Source organism: Salminus brasiliensis, chromosome 10 (genome assembly GCF_030463535.1).
Source record: "Salminus brasiliensis chromosome 10, fSalBra1.hap2, whole genome shotgun sequence".
NCBI lineage: Eukaryota > Metazoa > Chordata > Actinopteri > Characiformes > Bryconidae > Salminus > Salminus brasiliensis.
Window position 1 is genome coordinate 3593913 of NC_132887.1, and position 22742 is coordinate 3616654.

The 22742-nt window shown below is 43.3% G+C and overlaps 1 protein-coding gene across 2 annotated transcripts in view; it reads left to right on the top strand.

Annotated features, from left to right (window-relative positions):
* The window catches only part of dicer1 (dicer 1, ribonuclease type III), a 34780-nt gene extending 12276 nt beyond the window's left edge, over nt 1-22504 (top strand). For both annotated transcript variants that reach the window (XM_072690249.1, XM_072690248.1), the window contains 21 exons: nt 46-214; nt 839-1311; nt 2866-2998; nt 3107-3349; nt 3511-3665; nt 4776-4908; nt 5388-5463; nt 5545-5684; nt 10424-10603; nt 10849-11062; nt 11212-11365; nt 11522-11704; nt 11800-11905; nt 12083-12258; nt 13183-13981; nt 14958-15110; nt 17631-18465; nt 19498-19766; nt 20494-20656; nt 20833-20908; nt 22086-22504. In XM_072690249.1, coding sequence (XP_072546350.1) covers nt 46-214; nt 839-1311; nt 2866-2998; nt 3107-3349; nt 3511-3665; nt 4776-4908; nt 5388-5463; nt 5545-5684; nt 10424-10603; nt 10849-11062; nt 11212-11365; nt 11522-11704; nt 11800-11905; nt 12083-12258; nt 13183-13981; nt 14958-15110; nt 17631-18465; nt 19498-19766; nt 20494-20656; nt 20833-20908; nt 22086-22251 — 4996 coding nt within the window. In that variant the 3' untranslated portion in view covers nt 22252-22504. The remainder of the gene's footprint in view (nt 1-45; nt 215-838; nt 1312-2865; nt 2999-3106; nt 3350-3510; nt 3666-4775; nt 4909-5387; nt 5464-5544; nt 5685-10423; nt 10604-10848; nt 11063-11211; nt 11366-11521; nt 11705-11799; nt 11906-12082; nt 12259-13182; nt 13982-14957; nt 15111-17630; nt 18466-19497; nt 19767-20493; nt 20657-20832; nt 20909-22085) is intronic.
* Nucleotides 22505-22742: the final 238 nt, after the last annotated feature.

Genomic DNA, 22742 nt, shown 5'->3' on the forward strand with positions numbered 1-22742 from the left:
GAATGGTATGACTAACTCTGACAATTTTATTACCTCAAAATGCAGATATGCATCTCAGCCTCGTGAGGTGGTGCTGGACTGTGGCCCCTACCAGGACAAGAGTGGACTCTCGGAGACGCTCCTGAGTGAGCTGGATGAAGCTCTACATTTTCTCAACGACTGCAATTTATCTGCACATCGAGAAGACAGAGACCCCACCTACATCTCCAAACAGGTTCTTTTCAGTTTGTTTTTGAAAATGTTTTTAAAAATACCTGTGGTCTAGAGATGCAAAATATACACCATGTCCAGTTTCTGTGGACACCCCCTCTAATGAATGCATTCAGCTACTTTAAGTTGCACTCATTGCATTGACAGATATGCAAATATGTGCAAATAGCATTGGAGCAGATAAACATAATGAACCTATTGGCACCATGCTGCCTAATGCCAGCCGTGAGCTAGAGGGGTATTAAGCCCCCCAGCGTGGAGCTGTGTTCTGTGGAATGAGTTGGGAATGGGGTGGGGTGGTAATCATCAAACATTCTGACCTCGCTAACTCTGTGGTTCACATTGTTGTTGCTGAATGCAATCAAATCCTCACAGCAATGCTCCAAAATCTGATAGAAAGCCTTCCCTGGACAGTAGGCAGTTACTCCAACAAAAGCAGGATGGCCTGTTTTTCAGTGCCCTTAAAGTCAGAAGAAACAGCGAATGTGCAGGTGTCCCAATACTTTTGTCCATAAAATGTATGGACTTTTAACTTTATGGCCTTTGCTATCGTCTCGTCACAGCACCATGCAATATGCTAACTAGGCCCTGACGTATCAGACTTTTTAAACTGGTCCTCTTCCTGTAGGTTCTGAATGACTGTAGGGCGGTTCTGACCGTCTTGGGCCCGTGGTGTGCCGATAAAGCTGCTGGCATCATGGTCCGAGAGCTCCAGAAGTACATCAAGCACGAGCAGGAGGAGCTGAACCGCAAGTTCCTGCTCTTCACGGATACCATTCTGAGGAAACTTCACGCACTTTGCGAGGAGCACTTCTCCCCGGCTTCTCTGGACCTGAAGTTCGTCACACCCAAGGTCATCAAGCTCCTTGAGATCTTACACGAGTACAAGCCCTTCGAGAGGCAGCAGTTTGAGAGCGTGGAGTGGTACAACAACCGCAATCAGGACAATTACGTCTCTTGGAGCGATTCGGAGGACGAGGATGATGATGAGGAGGTGGAGGTGAAGGAAAAGCCAGAAGCCAACTTTCCTTCTCCGTTTACCAACATCCTCTGTGGGATCATCTTCGTGGAGAGGCGATACACGGCGGTTGTTTTAAATAGGTTGGTTTGGGAAGTACTTTGCGGTGACCTAATCTTATCTACAGCGCATGACTAGTTAGTATTGCTGTAAAAAATACAACCTAAATGAGAACATGCAGGATTGAATTACATGTACAGTGCTGTGAGAAAGTATTTACCCCTTCCAGTGTCTTTTAGTCTTCAAGTTCTTTAAATGTTTCATATAATCCAAATAATTTCCAACTAATCATCCAACTAACGACACGAATAAACACACAGTGCAGCTTTTAAATGATCCATTTATTAAGGATTTATTCCAAATCTAGCTCATTCATGGGGGGGGGGGAACAAGCAATTGCCCCCTTAGCTGCTAAATCAACCAGACCTGTTAAAGCTGTACAATAGAAGTCAATAGGCTGAAGCTAGGTGCTCAGTCAGCTTCTCATTGCCTTGGTCACTGTGCATTTCTAATTAGAGGGAAATGTCAGAATTGTTGTCTGTGGTAATCAGATATGTGCTGCAGATGTTATAGATATCAAATCATTTTTTTATTATTTGTATAGCTTTTTACAACTGTTGTTACAAAGCAGCTTTACATAATTGGTAATTAGTAAAAGACTTTATTGACTTTATTTATTTTAAGACTATTGATTTATTCAAAAATGATTGACGGGCACCAAACCATCTAAACTGTTGTACTGCTCAGGTGTGCAACATATTCATAATCATAATGTAATAATAATAATGGTGTAGTATAACTTAATACATTCATGGCAGTGATGGTCAGAGTAATGAGAGTAATCATGGTTACTAATGGTAATATTAATAGTGGCAGATAGTTAAGAGTCCATCTAGGTTTTAACATGGTCATTAGACAGGTAGTAGTGGTGGGATGGTGTGCTGCTGGTCTGGCATGGGTGGTGGTGGGCCTGCTGGTCGGACTAGTAGGTGGCAGCTGGTCTGACACGGGTAGAGGGGACCCTATAGAGTTTAGGTTAAGACATGCTTGAATATTCCAGTAATTTCCCTAAATACTCCCTGTAGTTATAATGTTCTGCAGAGGTATTTAATTACAGTGAGTTGAAGAGGTGTGTGTGTGTGTGTGTGTCCAACTTGCAGTGACATATCCTGTATATTGAAGCAGCCTAGCAGTTAAATCACCATTTGATGTAGTTAGCAACGGATTTATTTTACATTACAGTTAAAATTGTATAATATAATAATATTTTATTTATTAATATTTCAACTGGACAAAATGTAGACTATAAAAATATCTTGTTTCATTAAGATTTAAAAATAACAATTAACACAATTCTTGAAAGTTCTTTTAAAATGTGCATCTTAAAATTAAAAGCTTAATAACTGGTGATGCAGTAAACCTGTACCGTAAAGGTTACACTGTTTAAAATAAACACCCTGTCGATTTAAGTAGTTCTCAATAGAGAACTTTATTAGTCCAGGTCCAGCTAGGACAGCATCTGGTTCTGGACCCGGACCGGACGTCCGACCTCTGATCTGCTGCATCAGTGAGTGCGACTGTGTTACCATAGCTACCTCATACATCCTCATATCATGCATGTTTTCTTGGAAACACAGGCTGATCAAGGAGGCTGGGAAGCAGGACCCAGAGCTGGCCTACATCAGTAGCAACTTCATCACAGGCCACAGCATTGGCAAGAACCAGCCTCGCAACAAGCAGATGGAGGTGGAGTTCAGAAAACAGGAGGAAGTGAGTGAGCATTTGACCTTTTTTAGGGCTTAGCGTGTTAAGCTCTGATTTTTCCCTCGGTCAGCTGAGTGTCATGTAATCTCAGTGCCTCCTGCCTCTTTTCTCCAGGTGTTAAGGAAATTTCGGGCACATGAAACTAACTTACTAATCGCTACCAGCATCGTGGAGGAAGGGGTGGATATTCCAAAATGCAATTTGGTGGTACGGTTCGACCTGCCGACAGAGTATCGGTCCTATGTGCAATCCAAGGGTCGAGCACGTGCTCCCGTCTCCAATTACATCATGCTGGCTGACAGTGAATGCACAAAAACCTTTGAGGAGGATCTCAAGACCTACAAGGCAATAGAGAAGGTCAGATTTATTTTACATTAAAACTTTAATATAAGAAGCTTAAAATTGCTGTTTGTGTTCTTGTCACAGTTTGTGTTTGCTTTGTTGGGATTGGACAGAAATCAAACAGAAGATCTGTGCTTAAATTTAAAGGCTTTTTTTTTCTTGTCTGCACACTTTAGATCCTCCGAAACAAATGTTCCAAGTCAGCAGAGTGTAACGACTACGAGGTGGAGTCCGTGTTGGATGATGACAACATCCTCCCCCCCTATGTGCTCCGTACTGACGATGGAGGACCCAGGGTCACAGTCAACACTGCTATTGGCCATGTCAACAGGTCATCACTGAAAATCTTTGCTCAAAAGCTCACAACCTCTCAGACTTCTGAGGACATGTTGCATTTATTTAAAGCTTTCTCACTTATTAATAAAAAACATATTAAATGGAGTTATGTAATAACTGAAAGTTTGGGAGCAGGACCACGCCCAAACTCCTCCCCTCTATTACTACGCGCTACAAAACCGCTCCTCTCCCTTCTCATTCTCGTGACGAAAACTTGCATCCCACCACCACCCCTGCTCCTCCTGATCCAATTTTACTCAACCTCTACCTGGCAAGGGGGGGGGGTCTGGCTTCGAATTCCATCCTCTTGAAGCCCCCCAGAACTCCAGTCCAAATTTCTCGAGTTCTCCCTCCTTGCCTCAGCTAGCGTGGTCCGCACTCGCAAATTCATTAATTAACCCACCTGTTTGTAGCCCCCCCTTAGCGCTAAAAGTGCTCATGGAAAGAGTAGGGCTGGTTGTGCTCTCTCAAACTCCTGCTTTAAACGTTTTCATCTGGTGTACTCCTTATAGCATTTTTGCAACGAATGTGATTTGTTTAACAAAGTTTATGTTGTTAAATTAATAATTTGCTGTTGAATATTAAGTTTTTCTGTGTCTGTGACTGAAATAGAGTTGTTGTTTTTTTTTTTTCCTATTATGCGGGCAGCAACCTTCCAAAAGTTGACACCTATTGGTCATTGTGGAAGCAGAAAAGCCTCCGATTGGCTGCTTTTCTACCCTGCCCATGCCTAAATAACACTCATTATTGACATAACATGCTTCGTGCATTATTTCAAATGTGCTGAGAGTGAGAGAGACACTAATATTGGAGGTGGCTCTTAAGTATGTTTTGCGAGATAAATAAATAAATAAATAAATAGAATCAAAGCACAGATTAAAACTCTTTATTTAGCAGTGATTTGAACACCTGAATGATGGTAATGCCTTATTAAGATTTGGCTTTACTCCCAAGGCAGCACTGACACCAGTAATAAATAAGTACGCATTTGATGTCCTTAAATCAAGCTCTATTAGATATTTAAGATATTGCAGTGTTGCAAACTGTCTAAGAATGTAAATTTTGCATATTATTAAATTGTCAATGTGTCTGGCTTGTATTGCAGATACTGCGCAAGGCTACCCAGTGACCCTTTCACCCACCTTGCCCCCAAATGCAAGACTGTAGAGCTGAAAACCGGTGTCTACCAATCCACACTCTTCCTTCCAATCAACTCCCCCCTCAGGGAGCCTATCAAGGTGTGTGTATATGTGGTTCTTTGGTTGTTTCTTCATTTAGGAACACTTTACGTGGTGGACTTTGGTTGGTCTTTTCTACATTTGCTGTTCTTCAGTTGGGTCTATGCAGGCAGCACTGATGCTCAATCTTGTCTGCTTTAAGGCCTAGTAATTACCAGTTACTTACAATAACATATGTTTAAGAGATCTTAAACAGTAAGCCAACAGTAATAACGTTTTTTTATCTTGAGGTTTTTATGTATTTTGTAAAAACAGAAGGGTGTAGTCCTACTTTTTGGAAATTGAACTGTTTCCATACCAAAAATCCCAGGCTTCTAGTTTGGGTTGGGGAAAGTCGCTCCTATTTGAAAAATCGTAGGGGTGTCCAGCGAGTCTGTAGGCACTGTCAGAATAATGCATGATTTAATAATAAAGACTCTAGCAGATGAAACCACACTGAATGAAGCTTTGTGCTCATTTATTCATCTTTGCTTTTGTAGGGGCCCCCAATGCTTTGCGCAAGGATCGCAGAGAAAGCAGTTGCACTACATTGTTGTGAAAAACTTCACAAAATAGGTACGATTGCTCCCATCTGCTTAATACAGCTGATGAGTGAAAGCCTCCGTTTGCTAATGTTCTCGGTCTGGCTGTGCTTAGGTGAACTGGATGATCACTTAATGCCGGTGGGGAAGGAGACGGTGAAGTATGAGGAGGAGCTGGACCTGCACGATGAAGAGGAGACTAACGTTCCAGGAAGGCCAGGCTCCACCAAGAGGAGGCAGTGCTACCCAAAAGCCGTGAGTACACACTTCAGAAACTGCTGAACCTCATACTGATGCTTGTGTAGTTCCTTGGGCACACACTAGGTTAAACTGTACACAATCTGGATTCATTTTATCTGGGGAGATTCAGTAATGTCAATCATAAGGGATTTGATTGGCTTATGGGATTGGCAAAGTTCACCAATTTCCACAGGTTAGAAGGTTGGTAGGTTGCATGGTAATGTTAGGTTTATGCTGCAGGGCACTCTTGATAACACTCCACAGCATGGCTATGGAGGAAGCTCTGGGTTCAGCCAATTGCAGAAGATGCTCATTATTACTGTCAAACTGTAAACAACAGCCCAACTTGCAGATTCATACTGGATTAAAATTTTAGTCTGTTATTACGGGTGTTTAAAACGACGCAGTGCAGTTTCATACTGGTTCAAAATGTTACACTTTTTTAGTTGTCAGTCCTTAGTCAATTAGTAAGACTGTGATAACTGGACACATGGCTGATTAGGGCTGGGTGATGTGGTAAAAATATTATAATATTTAAAGACACTTTCACATTACACAATGTTTATTCTGATATTTTGACATGCAGACAAAATGCATCAGCAGTGAGCAATTCTCAAACTGCTATTCAAATGCTCCCCCATTCTGAGTACAGCGATTTATATTCAACATCTGCTCACTACATCTAATTAACAGCACAAATTACACAGTCATTAAATGAGTCTGTGTTCTTTAAGCACTGATGATATCCCTGATATGCTCTCTTGTAAGGTAACATTTATTACGATTTTGATAAAATATTATATGGCCCACTCCCAGTGCAAATTCATATCAAACTAAAACTACACACCCTGCAGATTCATACTGTGTTAAAATTGCTGTTCACTCGTTACTCCTTGGTCAATTATTAAGACTGTAAAAACAACACAGTGCAGATGCATACTGGATTAAAATCGCTCCTCATATATTAGTAGTCATTGAACAATTAAGACTATGAACTACTCATCGGAAGCTGTAAAACTACTCAAATTGTACTTCCAGATCATGTGGAACTATAGGCTACATCTGAACCAGAATGTTTAGCAGAGTGGTGCTTTATGGCAGAAGTTATGGGCACTTCTGGGGAACTTATGTTTTCAGAGTAACTCGACAGAAGTGAACACTTATTACCCTGTTCTTGGAAGAGAAGGAAGACAGACAGACTCTCTCTCTCTCTCTCTCTATATATATACAGTGAGTCCAAGAAGTATTTGATCCCTTGCTGATTTTCTTTGTTTGCCCACTAATAAAGACACTATCCTTCTGCACTTTTAATGGTAGATATATTCTAACATGGAGAGACAGAATATCAAGACAAAAATCCAGAATATAATTTTAAAGAATATATTTTAATTAATTTGTATTTCAATGAGGAAAATAAGTATTTGATCCCTCTTGCCAAACACACTCAATACTTAGTGGCAAAGCCTTTGTTTGCAAGCACAGCGGTGAGACGTTTGTTGTAGTTAACCACAAGTTTAGCACACACACCAGGGGGAATTTTGGCCCACTCTTCTTTGCAGATCCTCTCTAAATCATGAAGGTTGGTGGGCTGTCGCTTGGCAACTCTGACCTTCAGCTCCCTCCATAGATTTTCGATCGGATTGAGGTCTGGCGACTGGCTGGGCCACTCCATGACCTTAATGTGATTTTTCTTGAGCCAATCCTTTGTTGCCTTTGCTGTATGTTTAGGGTCGTTATCATGTTGGAAGACCCAACCACGGCCCATTTTCAGATCCCTGGCAGAGGGGAGGAGGTTGTCCCTCAGGATTGTGCGGTACATGGCTCCATCCATCTTCCCAGTGATGCGGTGAAGTAGCCCTGTACCCTTGGCAGAGAAACACCCCCAAAACATTATGCTTCCACCTCCATGCTTGACGGTGGGCACAGTGTTCTTGGGGTCATAGGCAGCATTTTTCTTCCTCCACACATGGCGGGTGGAGTTGAGGCCAAAAAGTATTTTGGTCTCGTCTGACCACAAAACCTTCTCCCAATAACTTGGTTCATCTTTCAAATGATCATTGGCATACTTGAGGCGCGCCTCCACATGTGCTCTCTTCAGCAGGGGTACCTTTCGGGCACTGCAGGATGTGAATCCATTGTTGCGCAAAGTGTTGCCAATTGTTTCCTTGCAAACTGTGGTCCCAGCTGCCTTCAGGTCATTTGCTAACTCCTGCCGAGTGGTTGCAGGACGATTTCTGACTGTTCTCAGCATCATTGCCACCCCACGAGGCGAAATCTTCTTTGGAGCACCGGGCCGAGGTCTGTTGATTGTCATGTTATACTCTTTAAACTTTCTGATAATTGCACCAATAGTTGTTACTTTCACATCCAACACCTTACTAATCTTTTTGTAGCCCATTCCAGCTTTGTGAAGGTCAACAATTCTGACTCTGAGGTCCTGTGACAGCTCTTTGGTTTTACCCATGTTGGAGACTTGAAATCTGTGTGATCTGTCTGATTCTGTGGACAGGTGTTTTTCACACAAGTGATTAGTGAGAACAGGTGGCTTCAGGTCAGGTAACAAGTTGATTGGGAGTGTCTAACTGGTCTGTAAAAGCCAGAACTGCTAATGAATACTAAGGGATCAAATACTTATTTCACTCCATGAAATACAAATCAATTAATATATATTCCTTAGATTTATTTTCTGGATTTTCTTTTTAATATTCTGTCTCTCCATGTAAGAATACATCTACCATTAAAAGTATAGAATGATCATGTCTTTATTAGTGGGCCAACGAAGAAAATCAGCAAGGGATCAAATACTTCTTGGACTCACTGTGTATATATATATATATATATATATATATATATATATATATATATATATATATATATATATATTACACACAGAGAAAGAGAGAGAGAGATTATATGTCTCTCTCTCTCTCTCTCTCTCTCTATGAGGAAGATAAGTATTTAAACACCCTGCGACTTTGCAAGTTCTCCCACTTAGAAATCATGGAGGGGTTTGAAATTTTTTAGGTGCACGTCCACTGTGAGACATAAAAAAAAAATCCGGAAATCACAATGTATGATTTTTTTTTTTTTAATTATTTTTGTGTTTTACTGCTGCAAATAAGTATTTGAACACCTGCCAATCAGCAAACATTCTGGACCTGTTAGTCCGTCTCTAAAAAGTCCACCTCCACTCCACTTATTATTCTAAATTAGAAGCACCTGTTTGAGGTCGTTAGCTGCATACAGAAACCTGTCCACCCCACACAATCAGTAAGACTCCAACTACTAACATTGCTAAGCCCAAGGAGCTGTCCAAAGACACCAGGGACAAAATTGTAGACCTCCACAAGGCTGGAAAGGGCTACGGGGCAATTGCCAAGCAGCTTGGTGAAAAAAGATCAACTGTTGGAGCAATTATTAGAAAATGGAAGAAGCTAAACATGACTGTCAATCTCCCTCGGACTGGGGCTCCATGCAAGATCTCACCTCGTGGCGTGTCAATGATCCTAAGAAAGGTGAGGAATCAGCCCAGAACTACACGGGAGGATCTGGTCAATGACCTAAAGAGAGCTGGCACCACTGTTTCCAAGGTTACTGTGGGTAATACACTAAGACGTCATAGTTTAAAGTCATGCATGGCACGGAAGGTTCCCCTGCTTAAATCAGCACACGTCCAGGCCCGTCTTAAGTTTGCCCATGACCATTTGGATGATCCAGAGGAGTCATGGGAGAAAGTTCTGTGGTCAGATGAGACCAAAATAGAACTTTTTGGTCTTAATTTCACTCGCCGTGTTTCGAGGACGAAGAATGATGAGTACCAGCCCAAAAACACCATCCCTACTGTGGAGCATGGGGGTGGAAGCATCATGCTTTGGGGTGTTTTTCTGCACATGGGACAGGACAACTGCATTGTATTAAGGAGAGGATGACCGGGGCCATGTATTGCGAGATCTCCTTTCCTCAGTTCGAGCACTGAAGATGGGTCGTGGCTGGGTCTTTCAACATGACAATGACCCAAAGCACACAGCCAGGATAACCATGGAGTGGCTCCGTAAGAAGCATATCAAGGTTCTGGAGTGGCCTAGCCAGTCTGCAGACCTAAACTCTATAGAAAATCTTTGGAGGGAGCTCAAACTCCGTGTTTCTCAGCGACAGCCCAGAAACCTGGCTGATCTGGAGAAGATCTGTGTGGAGGAATGGGACAAAATCCCTGCTGCAGTGTGTGCAAACTTGGTGAAAAACTACAGGAAACGTTTGACCTCTGTAATTGCAAACAAAGGCTACTGTACCAAATATTAACATTGATTTTCACAGGTGTTCAAATACTTATTTGCAGCAGTAACACAGATAAATTATTTAAAAAATCATACATTGTGATTTCCGGAATTTATTTCTTTGATTGTCTCTCACAGTGGACATGCACCGAAGATGAAAATTTCAGACCCCTCCATGATTTCTAAGTGGGAGAACTTGCAAAGTCGCAGGGTGTTCAAATACTGTTCCTCACTGAGTGTGTGAGTGTGTGAGTGTGTATATAATAATCTCCCATCCTGAGTAAATGGATTTATAAAATTTATTAAAAATATATAGATTTTTATGACTCTCTCATAAACACAGATGATGAACAAAGGTTTATCTGCTGCTGTTCTGAACTTGTAGTTCTGAATGTTGTCTAATCCAGCTTGAACAGGTCAAAAGCTTTAGAGTCGCACTTAAAAGCTTCATAGTGAAATGACTCATCTGTCTGTGTTTAGATACCAGAATGTCTTCGAGGCAGTTATCCTGTACCAGAGCAGTCCTACTACCTGTATGTGATTGGGATGGTCCTCACCACACCACTTCCCGATGAGCTCAACTTTCGCCGGAGGAAACTGTATCCTCCTGAAGACACCACCAGATGTTTTGGCATTCTGACAGCTAAACCAATACCTCGGGTATGGATTCTTATCACCTCTTTTCTTTGGAACTGCGTAGCTTTTAGACCCCCCCCCCTCCTTAGATTTAACCAGTATATGGCAGATTGTTGGGTAATAAATATCAGCAGTGAAACTGGTATAACTGCAGTAGTACAACGGACCAAGCCATTCTGTCAGAAGGCTGGTGGAGTTCTCTTCTGGTCATATGTTGATATGCTCTCAGTTTATCAAACTGACCTGTCGTGTTTCTGAACTGTGGGCAGATTCCTCACTTTCCTGTGTACACCCGCTCTGGTGAGGTGACCATCTCCATCGAGCTGCAGAAGTCTGGCTTCACTCTGAGTGCGGCCCAGCTGGAGCTGATCACACGCCTGCATCAGTACATCTTCTCCCACATCCTCCGGCTGGAGAAACCTGCACTGGAGTTCAGGCCCACCGAGGCCGACTCTGCCTATTGCGTTCTACCTCTCAATGTCGGTGAGTGCCGATCTTTTCCAGACACCCCCCACCCCCACCCCTTTCCTCCGCAAGTAGGAATGTGGACCGACATAGGACAGGATTTGATAAGAAAGTGGTCATTAATCTTCAGAGCTCTTTGTCTGAATCTAAAGCATTTTGTTTTCCAGTTGGGGATTCCAATACTTTAGATATGGACTTCAAGTTCATGGAGGATATCGAAAAATCTGAAGCACGCATTGGCATTCCTAACACCCAGTACACAAAGCAGAACCCATTCACTTTCAAACTGGAGGACTACCAGGATGCTGTCATCATTCCAAGGTAGGAAGAACATGTTCCATGGACTTTTCAACTCCCTTTGGTAGTTCACATTTGACAGCTGTTCTTTAAAGACTTGTTTGTTCAGTTTTTGTCCTTACAAGAAAAAGATTCCTCTCATGTCCTAAGATGTTATCTCTCTCTCTCCCTCTCTCTCAGGTATCGTAATTTTGACCAGCCGCACCGATTCTATGTGGCGGATGTCTACACGGACCTCACGCCTCTGAGTAAATTCCCGTCTCCAGAGTACGAGACGTTCGCCGAGTACTACAAAACCAAGTACAACCTGGACCTGTCCAACGTCAACCAGCCCCTTCTGGACGTGGACCACACATCCTCGAGGTGGGAGGTCAACCTGAGCCAATGAATTACTCCCGGCATGCACTGTTATTTTATTAAGGAACTCACTAAGGGAGTGTGCTTTTGTTTTCCCTCAGACTGAATCTCTTAACTCCTCGCCACCTCAATCAAAAGGGGAAAGCGCTGCCTCTCAGCAGTGCGGAGAAGAGGAAGGCCAAGTGGGAAAGCCTACAAAACAAACAGGTATTAATCTGAACGGGGGATCTGCGCTGATTATTAGTGATGTATGCATAGTCTTACACAGCTTGCGAGTGTGTTTCCTGCGCACTCCCAGTGGGTGTAATCATGCAGGCTAATTCTGTTAGCGGAGTTTGGACTCGCGTCGGATAACCGCGCTTATCTCTTTCTTCATCTCTTCAGATTTTAGTTCCTGAACTGTGTGCCATTCACCCGATTCCTGCCTCTCTGTGGCGGAAAGCCGTCTGCCTTCCCAGCATTCTTTACAGACTTCACTGCCTTCTGACGGCTGAGGAGCTGCGTGCTCAGACGGCCAGCGATGCGGGCGTGGGCGCCCAGAGCCTGCCCCCTGACTTCAGGTCAGTCCCACACCTCCAGCACAAAGCGTGCGTGTTGTGTTGAGACATTCATGAATTATTCAAACGGTAAGAAACAAAGCCTCAGAGACGTGATTGATTGTACATTGAAGCAGCATTATGCAAAAATTGGTATTTTCATTTATGGTGCTCGTCTGACGCTCTTATCAAGAGTCAATAACAAGGTTACTTGAATTATGGAGCTGGGCCGTTGTACTTTTAGGAGGCTTGCTGAATGTGTGGCACAGCATCGACAACATACATTGAGGGGCTGGAAGTGGTGTTATCCGTTGCACCACACCAACCATGCAGTACCCCCCCCATCCCCAACAGGAACTGCTAGTCACTTTTACTCTACTGCAGTAAATGCAGATCACGTTTTTAGCGCCCCCTTCATGGACAGCTGTACACATACAGATTTCTAGACAAGCTTAGAGATCCAGAGGCAGCATCTAAAGGCGGTAGAGTAATACTACAAGATTTTATACTAATATGACTTGCTTAATGCAGCGTTACACAGCTCTGGAGCTCAGTAGCAGCTTTCCGGCCCGGTGTGGGAATAACATACGCCATTCTCCCTGTTACTGTCAGTGGAGCATCAGCATGATCTTGAAGCTAATGTTTTAAGCTATGTAATGTTGCTTTAGCAGAGGTCCACCTACTTTACATCTGAAGTGTATGGCAGTCTATGGAGTGTATTATCAGAGCCCCCACGTGTCCTGGAAAACCTAGATATGTAGAGACTGTGTTTTTAGCCATGGACATTGCTGAAAAATGTCCTGAAAATTAGTGAATTGCTGGAAACGTTGAGCTGTTGAGCCAATGAGATTTAACACTAGTCTTTCTGATCAAAAAAAACTAAGAAAACAGGAACCCTAATTCTTTTTTTCATAACCGCTTCATATGTTTGTATATTTATATTTAAAGGTATCCCAATTTGGATTTCGGATGGAAGAAGTCCATCGACAGCAAGTCTTTCATTTCATGCCCCAGCACATGTATGGAGGACGAAGATCACTGTAAACACGGCACCAGCTCAGCCCCTGACCACACTGCCCAGGAGGGCCTTAGTGCCGAGGCCTCTCCGCCCACAGAAGGCGCCCTCTCGTGTGATAACTGCAATGCACCAGATGAAAAGCTAGGGGCGCACTCGCTCCCAGAGACGTCTCTGCAGCCACAGGACAACAACGGGAGCGCCTGCATCTGCTCCGGAAACCTCAGTAATGGCGCAGCGGGCGAAAGCGGTGACCACCACAATCGGGACGTTTGCCAATGCTCCCAGCCGGGCTCGCCGGAGAGCGACCTATCGACACAAACCACTACCTCAGTTCCTGTGCAGCCCTCTCCAAGCGGTGAGCCCCAGCCCCAGGCCAGCGATGAATGTACCCCAGGCAGGAAGTCGGATTTCCGTGACGGACATGTGAATAAACCTACCTCAGACTGTTGCCTTGCGCTCAGAACGGCAACCAGCACCGCAGCACCTTTGTCAGGGTCTTCAGAGGCACCTGAAACTGCAGCTTCGACTGGAGACTCCCCAAAAACCTTGGGCCCCAACCCAGGCCTCATCCTGCAGGCCTTGACCCTCTCAAACGCCAGCGACGGCTTTAACCTAGAAAGACTGGAGATGCTGGGGGACTCCTTCCTCAAGCACGCCATCACCACCTATCTGTTCTGCACATATCCTGATGCTCACGAGGGAAGACTTTCTTACATGAGGAGTAAGAAGGTAGGTTGTGCGCTGGTCATGAGTGATAAGACATTTTGTGCTGGTTAGATGTGGGTGATCAGACTGTGGGGCGTACAAGCTTAGTGGGTTCAGGTATGCAATGGAAAATGACGCACAGGTAGGTATACTATCACAGTCACACAAAACCTTGTATCTATCTTTTTGTCGTTATTCACTTTCTGCTAAAATTTGAGTCTCTACATTTCTCTCACTTTTTTAGTGCACCAATAGAAATGCCCCAAAATAACTTTAAATAACTAAGATCAAGTCTTTTGGCATCTTCTGCAAAGTGGCCATTTTGGCAATACAAGGTTTTTGCATGACAGCTTTGTTTGATGTTAATGGCAGTGATGGTGGAATTTTTTTGATGTTCACAACAGTAATGATGACTTAGTTTATGCCGTTAGCAATAAATTGTCAAATGAACTGACATGGCAACACCTCAGTTAATTGAGTTTACAAACACACCACTTTTTCATTAAAACAAATCAATTTATAGGCATATATGCAGTCGTTTATATATTAGACCAGACCCCTAAAGTGCCCTAAACATTTGGCTTTTCTGGAGTTCAATAAATAAATCTTCCAATATTGGCTTGAAATACTGACCGGACCTAAGCATCTTTCATTACAAAATTACAAGAGTCCAATCCCAGGTTCATCACTGTATATCCAGGCATTTAAGAATGATCCAGTCCACTCGCATGAAAATCAAGATAAGGTAGCAAATGTTAAATTATATAATTTGTGTATAAAAGTGTTTTGTTTTATTCAATTTAAGTCTTATCAAAGCATTTCTCTACTAGTTTTACAGTGTATGACTTGGGGGCAGGGGGGTAAATATATAAGTATAGGAGAAATAATGTCTTTATTAAGGATATAATAGTTAGGAGTAGTAAATAGAGTTTTGTAAATATGTGTAACTTCATGAATTAATACAGAACAGGGGAAAAACAAGCATTTTCACTATTTCTAGGTCAGTAACTGTAACCTGTACCGCCTGGGGAAGAAGAAAGGGCTGCCCAGTCGAATGGTGGTCTCTATCTTCGATCCGCCGGTGAACTGGCTACCCCCAGGCTACGTAGTGAACCAGGACAAGCGCAGCACTGACAAGTGGGACTCTGATGAGGTGAGGACTCCTGAAGCTTCTGCTGTTGTTTGCTTTGCCGGTATCAACATGCATCTTCATGCACAATTGCTGAGCTCTTCATGGGTCTGCTTTGGGCTATTAAGAACATCTTGGCTTCATTTGGAAATGGGTTTTTCTCCGTGTTCGCCACTAGGGGGCAGGGGCATCCTTCCTGGGACACTTGAGCTTCTCGGCGAAGGACATATGTTTTTTCTCGTGTGCAACAGATCAGGCAGCTGTAGGGGAGATGTTTAACACACAATTTAACATGCATCCTTTTGTTACTTGTGTGTTGGAGTGAGTTAAGGGCTGCTGGCAGCCTGTGGTGAACTGCATAACTGGGCGGGCCGCTCTGAGAAGTTAATTCTCCTAATGAAGTTAACTCTGGATAATGTAGGTAAATGAAAAAGGAAGTTCAGGAATTCAAGAATGCAGTTTTATAAGGATCTGATTAAATCATCATGGAGTTAGACTGTATGAGATTATATGCTTCAGGTTTTTGGAGTTTTGAGCATGTGTTTTTCATCAGTAAGGCTTGAAAACAATCGGAAATCAATATATAAAAAAAACCCAGGCGTTCACCCACGCTCAGAGTGTGCGTTCTGTAGCTGGGTTGTATGTTTTGGGTTGCTCAGTGTGGTTTAAGCTGTGCATGTGTCTGGTAAGATTATGCCGGTTTTGCCTCAGGCTGACTCATTTTAGTGTCAGCTCTCTGTATTACAATATTAGATGTCAGGGCCGTTAACGTTTTAATGAATATTCATCAGACGTTTTTCCCACATGGTCAACTTTATGGCGTATTAATGATGTAAAGATGATATTCAGGATGTGTGTCAGCTATTGAATTGCGTTAAGGCCTATGACTCATTGAGTGGGACATCCAGCCTCTTCTTGTACATTTAAGACTCTCCTGGGTTAACCTAATACTATGTTTTAACTGCGGCTCTTTAAACTGTAATCATTGCAAATCCCTCTAAGTGAATATTTAGCGCTGGTGTTCGGAGTTCTTGGCCTGTTAAAGGACTATTCCTAACTTTGTTCCAGGAATTTCTTTGTTTTTCAGTTGCTGTGTTCTGCACGGTGTTCTTCCACTGATTTTTGCACTGTGTGTATGCATAATTTGGTCTGTTTATTCTCTATATGTAACAGTATCAGTCGACATGTAGTAAGGGTATAACCGCACACAAGTCCTGGTTCAGTTTACGCCACATTTTGGACACTACATGAGTAGATACACTCAGCAAAAATGCAGACGGCTAGGTTTCCTTTCACTTATTTAGGACCGACAGTCCTGCTAGTTACAGTTTGATCCACCTAGTTTGTGTAGCGCCCCCCTGAGGTAGCTGCTACAGCCTGTCTCTGAACATGTACACTATTTGGCCACGCCCCCCATGCCCAGTTTTTCATTTTCTATCAAATGGTTTGTTTGTATCCTATTCCAAGTGCAGTCTGAAATAGGCCACTGCTGTGGACCCTGATCATGAAGTAGCTAACTGCTAAACCCTCATTGCAGCAGGTTATTTAATGCTATTTAGAGCTTAACCAACTAACTTACCAGCACAACACTGTGGGGGGTGGGGTGGGGGGCGTGTCCAAAGAAGAGGACCTACGTCTATCTCTACATCTGCTTCCACCTAAATGTCTATACGTCTGCTCTTACCGTTTGGTGGAGGGGAAACTTTATAAAGTTATAAAGCGCTGCTGAAGCGCTGCTGAAGCGCTGGATGCTTGGAGTTAACCTACCTAATGCTGCTCACAAGCACCTGGTTAGCCTAAGAGCTGACCCACCTAACCTACTCGCAAGCGTCCAGTTCGCCTGACTTACCGAAACTTCATAACTGAGCCATTTCTCTGGATTGGGATCCTCTGATAGGTAAGAGTGGTAAGGCAGGCGAATTTAAATTTAGCTCCTAAGGTCTTCATTTTTACTGGAGGAGGTGGATAAAGGTTATCCACCTCCTCTGCACAGCTCAGGTTTCCTCTAACTCTGCTTATGACACCACTCACTGTATGATTGTCATTACTGTGGTTATAATCGAGACCAATGGATCCGCTGTAGCACTGGATGTTCTACACAAAATAAACAAAGATGGCCGCTTCCACTGTTTAGGAGGTTTGTATCTCATGGTTGAAAAAGGAACTGTCTGGTTTTGTGACCTGGCGCTACACCGCAGCGACTTATATTGCAAAAAAAATATAAAATAGCCAGCTCTCAGAACTGGCTAAATTATCAATGATCAGTTGATCATTCAGTCTCTAGTTACCAGAGCAGTGTTCTTTGGACACCTTGTCCACGACCTGTCCATGATGAAGGTTCGGTGTGATTGAAGCCTGCAGTCTCTAACAAAACTTGACTGTAAGTGACTAGAAAAGGTCATTTGAGTGGGCTTGTGTTAATAGGATAAGCCCCGCCCTCTCCGTCTATTTTACTCTGATAGGCTGCACCCAGATGCCTAGTTTTGATTATTGACAGCGATTTAGATCGAGCATTGTTTTTTTTTTGCATCTGTCCCGTTTCAGACCAAGGAAGACATGGCAAATGGAAAAGCCGGCAAGGATGACTATGAGGATGAAGATGAGGTCGACGACCTGGAGGATGAAGATCTGATGTGGAAGGAGCCAAAGGATGAGGTGAACGTGGAGGATGACTTGGAGTATTATCACGAGCACATCAAGTTCATCGACACCATGCTGATCGGCTCCGGCGCTTTTGGTAAGAAGATATCCCTCGGCAGCTTCCCTCCTGCTGAGCCCAGCTACGAATGGAAAGCCCCGAAGAAGCCCACTCTCGTCAATGCCCAGTTCCCCTCTGACGGAGGTCCTGATGAGTTCGACTACAGCTCCTGGGATGCCATGTGCTACCTGGACCCCAGCAAGGTGGGTGAAGAAGACGATTTTGTGGTGGGTTTCTGGAACCCGTCTGAGGAGAACTGTGGAACGGACATGGGGAAGCAGTCCATCTCCTACGATCTCCACACGGAGCAGTGCATCGCAGACAAGAGCATTGCAGACTGTGTGGAGGCCCTACTGGGCTGCTACTTGACCAGCTGCGGCGAAAGAGCAGCCCAGATGTTCCTCTGTTCTCTGGGCCTCAAAGTACTTCCAGTGGATAAGAGGAGCAGGAAGAAAGGGGAAGCTGTAGAAGCAGGGTGTGAAAGTCCTGCTGAGCCGCAGTATGGCTGGCTCAAGATCCCTCCACGCTGCATGTTTGACCACCCGGACGCCGAGCGCACCCTCAACCACTTAATCTCTGGCTTTGAGAACTTTGAGAAGAAGATCAACTACACATTTAAAAACAAGGCCTACCTTCTGCAGGCCTTCACACATGCCTCTTACCATTACAACACCATCACAGGTGAGTGGGTGGCGATAATCTCTCCAGGTAAATTACTGCTGTTTAGAGGCTTGTGTTTTTTAGTAATGAACAGAAAATCTCTTAAATAATCACGGTTAAACCAACGTTTACCCAGAGCTGGAGATGGTCTGTAGTAAGTGATATTTGCTTCCACAGCAGGATTAAAACAACTGCAGCTTCACCAAAGTGCTCTACACAGATGTATACTCTTAACCCTTGAGTCTTTAACAAAAACATTGAGGGGCCTTTTCCCAGATAAGGATTAAGCCTAGTCATGGACTGTAGCAGGTCTTCAAATATGGGCTTCGAATCCAGTTTCCAGTCCTGGATTTTGTACCTGCTAGAGGTTAAGGGAACGATTAATGTAATTAAGAAATGTAATGTAATTAGTTTCCTTTCTGTTAAAAGCCTCCATTTAAAATAGTGTGTAGTCTAGGAATAGGAAATTGACCTGAGAAAAATCTGAAGGCCAGATGGAGAAATATTTTAGGCTTCGGTTTGAAGCACCATTGCAAGAACTGGTGTGTTGCTCTTGGGCTCCCCCTCCAGTTGAAGAGTGTAATTGGCTTGTACAACACTCCCGTAAATACAACTTGTGTGCTGTGAGCCCCACCTCGTGGACTTCCATACACATGCATTTGTTGACAAGTTGAGGGATGCAGAAGCTTGATCTGCAGGCATGTGGACTGTAGAGGCAGTAGAGTAACACTACAGGATTTTACACTAGTATGACACTATGGGTTACGCAGCATTGCACAGCCTGACAGTTCTGGAGAGAGGTTCTCCACCTGCAGCTCCACCACCAAACCTCTATAGTGCAGTAGCAGTGTGGGAATGGCTAAGATGCCGTTATAGCCAACCCGAAACAACAGTATCTGTATAATAAGTTTAGATTTAATGCTAAATTAAAGAAAACTAATAATTGAGAGCTTACTTGAGACTGGAGCAGATCTTAATGAACATCCACTGAATTCTGCTGCATTAACCCCTTCAGAAGTTTACTGATCTTCTCCTACATGTTCCCCTGATCAGATTGCTACCAGCGGTTGGAGTTTCTTGGAGATGCAATTTTAGACTACCTCATAACAAAGCACCTTTATGAAGACCCGCGGCAGCACTCCCCCGGCGTGCTGACCGACCTGCGCTCTGCACTCGTCAACAACACCATATTTGCTTCCCTGGCTGTCAAGTACGACTACCATAAGTACTTCAAAGCTGTCTCACCTGAGCTGTTCCACGTGATTGACGATTTCGTACAGTTTCAGCTGGAGAAGAACGAAATGCAAGGAATGGACTCGGAGGTGAGTGTTTAGTTACCCCCCCCACACACACATACTCATACACATTCACATAATACAGATATATTAAATGTATTAAGGGCGCTCGGTAATATCTTGCCAACATAGGCAGTCGTTATGGATCTGTTCTGTATTTGTATTTGCTTTTTTTTCTTTTTCTTTTTTTTTTTTTTTTTTTTTTTTTTTTGCTTCAAGATTGTCGGAAAATACAGTTGGATTGAATTTATGCTGAAATGGTTATCTTGGCGCTGAACCTAGTCCTGTTTCACTGGAAAGCATTCTGTGCCTCAGGGACAACATTGGATACTGTATGAGGAAAGGCAAATTCATTAAAATAAGTAATGTTCCCCTTAATTACATAGCTGGGTAGCATTGTCCCTGGTATATGCCGGAGCACAACAGACGGGGCTTTTGTTAAATCCGATGTTAAAAATAATTGAGGACAGATCATGTTTTGGCCTGCGATATATGACCAGTTTTGAACCTGAGTGCTTGTTTATTGGGAAACTGTAGAAGCAGTAAAACAAGGCCATACTTTGAGGCCGTACTTTTTAAATAACAATTTGAGTTGGTTTCCCTGCGTATAACGTTTTCATCTATTTGTTGTCCGCAATTAATTTAAGAGGAGTCTGCCATATGGTTAGATGCAGTTCCTGCTCCTGTGAGAGAACTCTGGCATAAAAGAGGGGGCAAAAAAACCCACCCTGCAATCACTTTTCCTCCCTTTCAGCTGCGCCGATCCGAGGAAGACGAGGAGAAGGAGGAGGATATTGAGGTCCCCAAAGCAATGGGGGACATCTTTGAATCACTAGCTGGGGCAATTTACATGGATAGCAAGATGTCACTCGAGACCGTTTGGCAAGTGTATTATCCAATGATGAGGCCACTGATAGGTGAGGACGCGAGCTGTACAGTCTGTGAATCAGTTCTGTATTTGCTATATTTTGATTGTTCGTCAGTTCATGCGGTGAGGACCTTTAAACGCGGTTATGTTTGAAATGTCCTGATATTTGCGTGTGATGAAAGGCTGTATTGAAAATGTTCGGCTTTTGTTTGGGTTTATTTTCAGAGAAATTCTCGGCCAATGTCCCCCGCTCGCCTGTGCGTGAACTGCTGGAGATGGAGCCTGAGACTGCAAAGTTCAGGTACGAGATCTTCTCCGGGCGTAGCTCTTTATACACCCTTCAGCCATAACATTAGCACCGCAGGTTAAGTGTATTGGCATAAACCTGCTGATACAATGCGCATCACATTTACATTTGCATTTATGACATTTAGCAGACTCTTATCCAGAGCGACTTACAAGGTTACTCGTATTATAGAGGAGGGCCAACCTAGTGTTGGGAGTCTTGCCCTAGGACTCTTATTGGTGTAGCACAGCATAGTCACCCAGACTGGGAATCGAGCCCCAGTCTCCCACGTGGTGTGGTAGCTCACTGGCAGGTAGTAGTGGTGTTATCTGTTGTGCCACACCAACCACATCACAATACTAGGCTTGCGGTTCGGTACATTGAAATACTAGAATTTTTTACAATTTTTATTATTTTTTTTTTTTAAAGAAAACTGACAGTATAAAAAAAAGATAAAATTGCAGTAAAAGAAAATATAAATTTCCGTCCAATCAGAACGGTAGGCTTTAAAAACTAAGAGTACAACACTGCCACCTAGTGGTTGGGGTTTAAACACAACACCAAATGATATCATTCATTAAATATTTATTGAAATATTCATTAAATTGGCTCAGGTAAGGCCTTCTGCTTTGCCATCAGCAACCAGAGTCTAAGAGAGCACAATTGGCCGTCCTCTCTCCGGGTGGGTAGATGGCGCTCTCTCTCTCCGTCACTCTTAAACGATGTTGGCCACCACAGGCGTCTGTTAGTTGGTGCGGTGGAGCTCGGGACCTGTTGCTTTCCTCGGAGTGTGTCGGTTATCTTGCCATGCCGAAGCAGCAGCTGTTTGAAAAAAGGCAGTTGCTGACTTCACATGTGTCTGAGGAGTCCTTTGCTAGTGCTAGGGGGAGCTACAAACAGTACCAATTGGGAGAAAAAGGGAAAAATTAAAAAAATATTTTAATCCATGTACTGTTTGAGAATCACAACAATATTGGAAAACATAACATTGCAATTCTTTATCTGTTTTCGATGGTTAGAGATTAATCTTTGTGTTCATATCAACTGCACACCACTTATCTCTCATCTCTTCTAGCATTGTGCTCCACCAGTGAAGCTAGACGGCAGTGTAACTCTGTCTATTAATATTCTTTTTTTTATTAATAAATAAATATTTATCCTTCTGGTTGACGTTCTCCGCTTTCCCCTGCAGCCCCGCCGAGAGGACGTACGACGGAAAGGTCCGGGTGACTGTAGAGGTGGTGGGAAAAGGCAAGTTCAAAGGCGTGGGCCGCAGCTACCGGATCGCCAAATCGGCGGCTGCCCGGCGAGCCCTGCGCAGCCTCAAAGCCAATCAACCTCAGGTCCAGAACAACTGAGCTTCACGCAGGTCCCAAACCCCTCCACACCAGTCTGCAACACACTGAAGACTTTTCACGAGCGGTCTTCTCATTCTGTGTTTAGTCCAGGAGAAAGTTTATCACCAACAGAATTCTCTTTAAAAAAAAAAAAAACAAAACAAAAAAAAAACGGAAAAATTAATGGGTTCATTTTTTTATTTTTTTTTTTGCGCAAACACAATCTTTACCTTTCGTTTCCTCCGAGCTCTGTTTGATCACAAGAGTGCTTTATTCATGCATTGCAAGTGTTAAAGGTCAGGTGTGTGCTCTTCTTTTTTTTTTTTTTTTTTTTTTTTTTTTTCCCTCATTTTTTTTCTGCTTTGTGGTAGTGCATTAAGAAGCTTATGTTTAACAGTAGTATTAGAATGTGTATATAGGTAAAATTAAAGAAATACATTTAAATAAGGACAAAACAAACAAACGCTAAACTCCTCAGTCTGTGCACTAGTGCCAGTTTTGAAGCGTTTTTG